Here is a 10,591-nt window from a genome sequence, read left to right as displayed (position 1 = left end):
CTGTTTCTAATATATGTCACTTAGCAGACACTTGATAATTATCAAAGCGACTTACAGTAAAGTGAGTACAGACATTTTGGGGATTTGTGATCCCGGCGGGAACGAACCTGCGACCTTGCATACTAGCACCATTGCTCTTACTGAGACACACGAACCATGTGGAGGAGAGCAGAGTTGGCTGCTTCCCCTTCTCTCTCCTTCCTTAAAACAAGCATGTGCCAACTGTGCCAGTTACCCAGCTTTTGGGTGGACTGAAATGACCCTGCTGCTTTGGCGAAAGCCAAGGATACCCAACTGACTGACTGACTGACTGACGAGAAAGCCAAGGAATACCCAACTGACTGCTACTGACTGATGAGAAAGCAAGAATCCCAACTGACTGTCTGACTGAGAGAAAGCCAAGGAATACCCAACTGACTGACTGACTGACGAGAAAGCCAAGGAATACCCAACTGACTGTCTGACTGAGAGAAAGCCAAGGAATACCCAACTGACTGTCTGACTGTGGGAAGCCAAGGAATACCCAACTGTCTGTCTGACTGACTGTCTGACTGAGGAGAAAGCCAAGAGAACCCAACTGACTTTCTGATGACTGACGACTGATCTGACTGGAGAAAGCCAAGGAATACCAACTGACTGACTACTGACGAGAGAAGCCAAGGATACCCAACTGACTGTCTGACTGAGAGAAAGCCAAGGAATACCCAACTGACTGACTGACTGACGAGAAAGCCAAGGAATAACCCAACTGACTGTCTGACTGAGGAGAAAGCCAAGAATACCCAACTGACTGTCTGACTGAGGAGAAAGCAAGGAATACCCAACTGACTGTCTGACTGAGGAGAAAGCCAAGGAATACCCAACTGACTGTCTGACTGACTGACTGACTGTCTGACTGAGAGAAAGCCAAGGAATAACAACTGACTGACTGACTGACGAGAAAGCCAAGGAATACCCAACTGACTGTCTGACTGAGGAGAAACAAGGAATACCAACTGACTGTCTGACTGAGGAGAACCAAGGAATACCCAACTGAACTGACTGACGAGAAAGCCAAGGAATACCCAACTGACTGTCTGACTGAGGAGAAAGCCAAGGAATACCCAACTGACTGACTGATCGACGAGAAAGCCAAGGAATACCCAACTGACTGTCTGACTGAGAGAAAGCCAAGGAATACCCAACTGACTGTCTGACTGAGGAGAAAGCCAAGGAATACCCAACTGACTGTCTGACTGAGGAGAAAGCCAAGGAATACCAACTGACTGTCTGACTGAGGAGAAAGCCAAGGAATACCCAACTGACTGCTGACTGAGAGAAGCCAAGAATACCCAACTGACTCTGACTGGAAAGCAGGAATACCACTATGTCTACTGAGGAGAAAGCCAAGGAATACCCAACTGACTGTCTGACTGAGGAGAAACCAAGGAATACCCAACTGACTGTCTGACTGAGGAGAAAGCCAAGGAATACCCAACTGTCGTCTGACTGACTGTCTGACTGAGGAGAAAGCCAAGGAATACCCAACTGACTGTCTGACTGACTGTCTGACTGAGAAGAAAGCCAAAGTCAGTCAGACAGTCAGTTGGGTATTCCTTGGCTTTCTCATCAGTCAGTCAGTCAGTCAGTTGGGTATTCCTTGGCTTTCTCGTCAGTCAGTCAGTCAGTCAGTTGGGTACTCCTTGGCTTTCGCCAAAGCAGCAGGGTCATTTCAGTCCACCCAAAAGCTGGGTAACTGGCACAGTTGGCACATGCTTGTTTTAAGGAAGGAGAGAGAAAGGGGAAGCAGCCAACTCTGCTCTCCCTCCACATGGTTACGTGTGTCTCAGTAAGAGCAATGGTGCTAGTAATGCCAAGGTCGCAGGTTCGATTCCCGCCGGGATCACAAATCCCCCAAAATGTCTGTACTCACTTTACTGTAAGTCGCTTTGAATAATTATCAAGYGTCTGCTAAATGACATATATTAGAAACAGAGAGCCAACGCTGCCCTCCCTCCATCTACATAGCCTCGATTCCAGGCTTAATGAAGGAGAATATGGTAATGTCCCCCAGCTAGCACAAAAAGTTATAAGGCCCGTAGTGATTGTTAAGGCATGGTGATTGCCCTATGGTTATTTTGCATACGAACTTCCAAGGAACCAAATGTGCTAGCTGGGATGAAACTACCCTCTAGACCACGTCATTGTTGTTGCTGTTCTTTAGGACAGGAAGCTCAGGGCAGAAGCAGCCGTTAGTCTTCCAGCTGGTGTCTACGTCGCGGGCCTCGCGTCTCCTCTTTCTGCTCTGCCACCTCCTCGCCACGGGCTCCAGGAAGAGAGAGACAGAGGACAGCAGGTAACACACCCCAGCCAGGTAGAAGGAACAGTCGTAGGTCTGGGTGTAGTCATACAGGAAACCTAGAGGATGGAAGACAAAGGGAAGACGTCATTCAATGAAAAGAGAGAAACGGACATCCACATTAAAAGGACAGAAGACACCACCGCAAAGGGAGGAGGCCAATAACATCACTCCTCAATGAGAGAAACAACGGACACATAGATATAGAATTACTCCTCAATATACAACAGCCTGCTCCTCAATAAACAACAGCCTGCTCCTCAATATACACGCCTGCCTCCTCAATATACAAGCAGCCTGCTCCTCAATATACAACAGCCTGCTCCTCAATATACAAGCCTAGCCTGCCTCCTCATATACAAACAGCCTGCTCCTCAATATACACAGCCTGCTCCTCTAATATACAGCAGCCTGCTCCTCAATATACAACATATCTGTGGCCTGCTCCTCAATATACACACATCTGTGGCTGCTCCTCAATATACAACACTACTGTGGCCTGCTCCTCAATATACAACAATACTGTGGCCTGCTCCTCATATACAACACTGTGGCCTGCTCCTCAATATACAACAGCCTGTGGCCTGCTCCTCAATATACAACATACTGTGGCCTGCTCCTCAATATACAACAGCCTGCTCTCAATATAAAAAAGCCTGCTCCTCAATATACAACAGCTGCTCCTAATATACAACAGCCTGCTCCTCAATATACAACAGCCTGCCCTCAATATACAACAATACAACAGCCTGTGGCTGCTCCTCAATATACAACACATACTGTGGCCTGCTCCTCAATATACAACACATACTGTGGCCTGCTCCTCAATATACAAAGCCTGTGGCCTGCTCCTCAATATCAACATACTGTGGCCTGCTCCTCAATATACAACATACTGTGGCTGCTCTCAATATACAACAGTCCTGTGGCTGCTCCTCAATAACAACAGCCTGTGCGCTCCTCAATATACAACATACTGTGGCTGCTCTCAATATACAACATACTGTGGCCTGCTCCTACATATACAACAGCCTGTGGCCTGCTCTCAATATACACACATACTGTGCCTGCTCCTCAATATACAACTACTGTGGCCTGCTCCTCAATATACAACATACTGTGCATGCTCCTCAATATACACACTGCTGCCTCATATACAACATACTGTGGCCTGCTCCTCAATATACAACATACTGTGGCCTGCTCCTCAATATACAACAGCTGTGGCCTGCTCCTCAATTACAACAATACTGTGGCCTGCTCCTAAATATACAACACATACTGTGGCCTGCTCCTCAATATACAACACATAGTGGCCTGCTCCTCAATATACAAACATACTGTGGCTTCCTCATATAAACACTACTGTGGCCTGCTCCTCAATATACAACACATACTGTGGCCTGCTCCTCAATATACAACAACTATGTGGCTGCTCTCAATAACAAACATACTGTGGCCTGCTCCTCAATATACACACATACTGTGGCCTGTCCTACATATACAACAGCTGTGGCCTGTCCTCAATATACAACACATACTCTGGCCTGCTCCTCAATATACAACATACTGTGGCCTGCTCCTCAATCATACACAACATACTGTGGCCTGCTCCTCATATATCACAAATATGTGGCCTGCTCCTCAATATACAACACATACTGTGGCCTGCTCCTCAATATACAACACTACTGTGGCCTGCTCCTCAATATACAACATACTGTGGCTGCTCCTCAATATACAACACATACTGTGGCCTGCTCCTCAATATACAACACATACTGTGGCCTGCCTCTCAATATACAAACACATACTGTGGCCTGCTCCTCAATATACACACTACTGTGGCCTGCTCCTCAATATACAACAATACTGTGGCCTGCTCTCAATATACAACACACTGTGGCCTGCTCCTCAATATACAACACATACTGTGGCCTGCTCGCTCAATATACAACATACTGGTGGTCCTGCTCCTCAATATACAACATACTGTGGCCTGCTCCTCAATATACAACACATACTGTGGCCTGCTCCTCAATATACAACACATACTGTGGCCTGCTCCTCAATATACAACACATACTGTGGCCTGCTCCTCAAAATAAAACGCACAGCCTGCTCCTAATTTTTTGTCTATTTTTACGAACACACAAACACACATTAATAACGTCAGCAATACCAGAGAGAAATTGACATCCCCCGACACCACACGTTCTAATGAAAGAAGACACCAYAGCAAAGGGAGACCGTTAKTAACGTCATCCAATAACAGCATACGTCTCACATGACGATATATGTCAGAGTTAACGGCACTCTTTTAATCATAATGTCAACTGAACAATACGTGGGGGGGGCGTAAACATAACTAACAATAAAATGTTGCGTACATACTAACAGACAACATTACACAGCTATGAGCATTTTCTGGTTTAGAACTGAAATACATTTTACACGAGGCTACTCTAAATTTAAGGACCAAAAATATATTTTAAAAGTGGTGGTAATATCTGAATGGAACAGATGGAGACATGGTACATCACGTCCTGAATAAGTAAGCTCTATTTCTGGTCATGTTAGATCTTTAGTACATCGTCATGGCTCTTTAGGTTACCAGCCTGAAGGGAAGAGAACGGCTAGGGCCAGCCCAGTCCAGCAGGAATTGGATAGCTAACACACAGCCTGTGTAGTTGTTTTGTTTACCTTTATTTAACTAGGCAAGTCAGTTAAGAACAAATTATTATTTACAATGACAGCCTACCCCGGGCCAAACCCTCATGACGCTGGGTTAATTGTGCGCCGCCCGATCACGGCCAGTTGTGATACATCCCGGGATCAAACCAGGGTCTGTAGTGACACCTCTAGCATTGAGATGCAGTGCCTTAGACCGCTGCGCCACATCATATATAGCTGGAGGGAGAGGGGGAACGCTAACACAGCATGTATAGCTAGCTGGCCGTGGGGAGGGAGGGAGAGGGGGAACGCTAACACAGCATGTATAGCTAGCTGGCCGTGGGGAGGGAAGGCGAAGGGGTGCCAGGTCATGGTGAACTGCGGTCAGTTGAGTTCATCCTGCAGGACTAGCAGCATGAATGGCAAACACAGCAGCACGCTATTTCCGGACCCCAATGATCCTGGAATGCAGATCCCCTCTCAGACCCTGGAATACAGATCCCCTCTCAGTTCTCAGGACAGCCTGACAAAGTGGGAGACCCTCCCCCAAACCAACCCCCGCTCTCTGTGTCAATCGTGTCTTCGCAAGTTCCTGTGTAGTTTTTATTATTACTTTAATGTTTTATAATACTTTCTATTACTATCTATATTATTATTAACACTGCATTGTTGGGGAAAAAGCTCTGGAGGTAAGACATTCACTGTACTGTTTTACACAAGTTGTATCCTGTGTACGTGGCGAATACATTTTGAAACTTGAAAGTTCAAGGAGTACCTCAAATCAAATMAAATTTTATTTGTCACATGCGCCGAATATAACAAGTGTAGACCTTACYGCGAAATGCTTGCTTACAAGCCCTTACCCTCTCCTACAGATTGAAGTCAAAAGTCACCAGTTTGGGGAATGCCGTGTTATTTGTCCTGGAAATAGGAACGCCTGTGTTCGTAGGTCACAGTTCAAAGATGTGAAAGTGTTTTGAGCTTATTTTAGTTTGCCATATATATATCTTGTAGACTAAAGCAATCGTAAACATGAAGCTGGTTGAGAGAATGCCAAGAGTGTGCAAAGCTGTCATCAAAGCAAAGGGTGGCTACTTTGAAGAATCTCAAATATAAAATATATTTTGATTTGTTTAACACTTTTCTGCTTACTACATGATTCCATATGTGTTATTTCATAGTTTTGATGTCTTCACTATTATTCTACAATGTAGAAAATAGTCAAAATAAAGAAACTTTTGACTTTTGGTATTGTACATTTAGACTAGTTCAGATTATGAAATACCGTATCAATGGCAGCGAAAGAGAGGAAAGCCCTTCTTAGTTAATGTCTTGGCTGGTGTGGGCATTGTGTAACCCAGAACAACCTACTAACCTGGGCTCATATTCACAAAGCATCTCAGAGTAGGAGTGCTGATCTAGTTGAGTTTATTTAGATCCTAATCAATAAGATTACATGGACCTGATCCTAGATCAACACTCCTACTCACGAATACGGGCCCTTAGGTGTAAACATGACCTTTTTTTAATTTTAAATAACATTTGAAGAACAAACTTGTTCTGGCGATTGAAAACAGATTGTAAACCAAAACAAATGGCCAATGTCAACAGTTAAAACATTCTGGACTGAAACCAAGTAAGGCTTAGCTCGCCTACAACCCACATGAAAATATACTACAGTTTACTACAGAATACTACACTACTTACTGTAGTATCCCTGAATCATGTGTAGTACTTACTATAGTATGTGGTAGTATACTGTAGAATACTATAGTAAATACTACAGTATTATCAGCAAAAGAAAACACTGTAGTAAATACTACAGTAATATATGCAAAAACACTACAGTCCGCAAAAACACAAAACTTTTTTTTAGCTATAGTAAATACTACACTATTTAATTTGCATATACCCTGCCCATTCCCCTCCCCATATCTCAATTTGTGCCACCCATAAGTGAGAAACCTACATGCTAAGTATAGACCATATTGTGTTTCATACAGATTATAGAAAACAGCAGACCTGTCTATAGGTTTGGGTTTCGTGAAGGAGAAAGCCTCCACTGTCAAAGATAACATTATAGTAAATACTATATTACAGTCCGCAAAGATGCTACAGTAAATGCAACAGTAATACTACAATCTGCAAGAAACACTACATTAATTCCTATAGTATATACTACAGTTTTCTTTTACTACAGTATTTCTACTATAGGTCGTTACCAATAAAACGTCACAATATGGAACGCAGCGTTCGATTTGACTGCTGGGAGGGGTCTTCTCTGGGTCTTATTTTTTAATGGTGGGAGCGTTTCAAACCACGTTAGTCAGTCTTCTTTCCCCCCAGTCGTTCTAATTTCTAAGAGGGGTGTGGTATATGCTCAATGGCTAAGGGCTGGGTCCAGGCACTCCGTGTTGCGTCGTGCTTAAGAACAGTCCTTTGATGTGGTATTTTGGCCATATATATTGACCCCCTTGGGTCTTATTGCTTAAGTATACTACAGTAAATATGGCTTTAGTCTGCAAAAACACTACACTACAGTCTCGTACTGTAACTACCCGTACGTGAATAATATAGTATTTATAGCTTAGTATATTAGTATAGTATAGTATTGTGGGAAAAATGAAATGAACACAACATTGTTTTTTAATTTATTTTTACCCCTTTTTTGTGAAATCCAATTGGTAGTTACAGTCTCGTACTGTAACTACCCGTACGGACTCAGGAGAGACGAAGGTTGAGAGCCACGCGTCCTCTGAAACACGACCCAACCAAGCCGCACTGCTTCTTGACACAATGCCTGCTTAACCCGGAAGACAGCAACACCAATGTGTCGGAGCAAACACTTTACACCTGGCGACCGTGTCAGCGTGCACTGCATCCGGTCCGCCACAGGAGTCGCTAGAGCACGATGGGACAAGGACATCCCTGCCGGCCAAACACTCCCTTAACCCGGACAATGCTAGGCCAATTGTGCGCCGCCTCATGGGTCTCCCGGTTGTGGCCGGCTGCGACAGAACCTGGACTCGAACCAGGATTTCTAGTGACACAGCTAGCAACTGCGATGCCTTAGACCACTGCGCCACTCGGGAGGCCCGACAATGTTTTTCTATGGCTTAGCTTGCCTAGAAGGGCTGATGAAATGCACTGCTATGCATTTCTGTCAATCAACCCACAAACAGCTAACTATAGGTTGATTTTCACCTGGCTGTTTCTGTTTTCGAAACATGAACACACATGTTAGCTAATCTACTCAAACTTCACCAGTGTTAAGAAACACTGTGGTACACACACACACGCACGCACGCAATACACAACACACACACACACACACACCACACACACACACACACCACACACACACACACAACCACACACACACACACACACACACAACACACAACCCACAACACACACACAGAGTGAGTTAAAAAATAAATCACTCATCTGTCATTGTGTTGTGTGGTGCGTGTGTTGTGTGTGTGTGTGGTGTGTGTGTGTGTGTGTGTGTTGTGTGTGTGTGTGTGTGGTGGTGTGTGTGTGTGTGGTGTGTGTGGTGTGTGTGTGTGTGTGTGTGTGTGTGTGTACGTGCATGCATGCATGCAATGCGTGTTTTCAATTCCACGTTTTTATTGTCACGCCGTTGCACAAGTCTTTCTTGCGTGTAACACTCCCTCACCTGCGAGAGGAGGTCCTGTCAGACAGCCGAGGCCTACGAAGAACATAGAAAATCCCATGGAGTTGTTGAGTTTCTCTTGCCCTACCAGATCCACCTGAGGAAAGAATTAACAAAGAAACATTACACGCCAGTCAAAAACGAACTAGTGTTTGTTACCAAACTATCTAAGTAGGAACACAAACCCAGGTATAGTACAGTKCCTTCAGAAAGTATTCACACGCCTTGAAATCTTCCACATTTTGTTGGTGTTACAGACTGAATTTAAAATTGATTAATTTGAAATTGTGTCTCACTGGCATACACACAATACCCTATAATGTCAAAGTGGAATTATGTTTGTAAGACATTTTTAGAAATGAATAAAAAAATTAAAAGCTGAAATGTCTTGAGTCAATAAGTATTCAGCCCCTTTGTTATGGCCTAAATAAGTTCAGGAGTAAGAATGTGCTTAACAAGTCACATAATAAGTTGCATGGACTCACTCTGTATGCAATAATAGTGTTCCTGGGTGGCCTAGTTACAATTGTGACTTAAATCAGCTTGAAAATCTATGGCAAGACTTGAAAATGGCTGTCTAGCAATGATCAACAATCAACTTGACAGAGCTTGAAGAATTTAAAAAAGAATAATTGGCAAATATTGTACAATCCAGGTGTGCAAAGCTCTTAGAGACTTACCCAGAAARACTCACAGCTGTAATCACTACCAAAAGGTGATTCTAACATGTATAGACTCAGAGGTATGAATACTGTAAATTCAATATTCACACAACCAAATGTCATGGCCCCATGTCCATGGGTTCGGTTCTTATAGCCCTGGTGTGTTATGGTGACACCTAGTGGTGTAGCTTGGCCGACTTTAAGTGCAGCGACTAATCATTCTCAAATTCATTAGAGGCTAATCCATTGAGTCTATATAACAAATCTGGAATCAATCTGCTTTGTAGTTCATGAGAACAACATTTTGAAAGTATTTTTAGCATTAGCACATGTGCTAACTTGCATCTAAAATGTACAATACGGCCATGTTTTTATGCAGCAACAATTTTTCCCATCAGASTCTAAATGCTAAACTTGGAGTCTGACGCATGGTTCATGAGGAGGAGATGATTGTAGACGATTTTGAGCATTAGCGTTACACAAATGTTGTTAATAGTTTCCTTGTTTTTTGAGATATCTTTACGAAATGAAGTGTGGGTCATATTTGGGACATCCATGATAGCGACGACAAGTGTCAAGTTGATAGGCCACTGTGGAGTGGATTTACAGTGGTTTAAATGGACATGTAATATCTTTTTTTTTTTTTTTTTTACTCGGACATCTTTTAACCAATCCCTTAGCTTTTTTCAAAGTAAGTTGAGACATGTACAATGGTCCTACATTCCACATTTGGTGTTATTTGTTCCTATGGTTCATGAGAAGAAGGTATTTGAAGTATTTTTTTGCATTTTTGTGCTCATGTAGTATGTGCTCATTTGTATCTACAGGTATAGTGTGGTCTTCTTCGAAAGCATCAACGTTATTTTATCAAACTCTTTAGGGACTATTATGATGAGTCCAAATACCACATTTGGCTTGAATCTGACTTTTAGTCCATGAGAAGAAGATTTTTGATGATTATTTTTAAGCATTAGCGTTACATAGTCTAAAAAGTTAATGGTTAATAGTTTGCTTATTTTTAAGATATCAATGCCAAACTTAACATGGTCCCCAGCAACCACATTTGGTTCCATTGGTTCTGGTTTCCTGATCGGTAAAACTGAACGTTTTTAAAACGTTCTGAGAACGGAAGTGAAAATTTAGCCTTTTCTAGGAACATACAGTGGAGATATGTGTTGGTGTAGGATAGGGGGCAATGTATTGGCCATACAGTGGAGATATGTGTTGGTGTAGGATAGGGGG

General features: G+C 43.2%; 1 protein-coding gene across 1 annotated transcript in view; it reads right to left on the bottom strand.

Moving 5' to 3' along the window:
• Positions 1 to 1,573: 1,573 nt before the first annotated feature.
• The window catches only part of slc16a4 (solute carrier family 16 member 4), a 67,306-nt gene continuing 58,288 nt past the window's right edge, over positions 1,574 to 10,591 (bottom strand). Inside the window, exons 10-11 of the mRNA XM_070438849.1 lie at positions 8,691 to 8,784; positions 1,574 to 2,397 (exon numbers count right to left, since the gene is read on the bottom strand). Coding sequence (XP_070294950.1) covers positions 2,171 to 2,397; positions 8,691 to 8,784 — 321 coding nt within the window. The 3' untranslated portion in view covers positions 1,574 to 2,170. The remainder of the gene's footprint in view (positions 2,398 to 8,690; positions 8,785 to 10,591) is intronic.

Source organism: Salvelinus sp. IW2-2015, unplaced genomic scaffold, assembly GCF_002910315.2.
Source record: "Salvelinus sp. IW2-2015 unplaced genomic scaffold, ASM291031v2 Un_scaffold1238, whole genome shotgun sequence".
Classification (NCBI taxonomy): domain Eukaryota; kingdom Metazoa; phylum Chordata; class Actinopteri; order Salmoniformes; family Salmonidae; genus Salvelinus; species Salvelinus sp. IW2-2015.
Note: the sequence above shows the minus strand (reverse complement) of the source record. Positions and strands in the feature narration are given on the sequence as shown.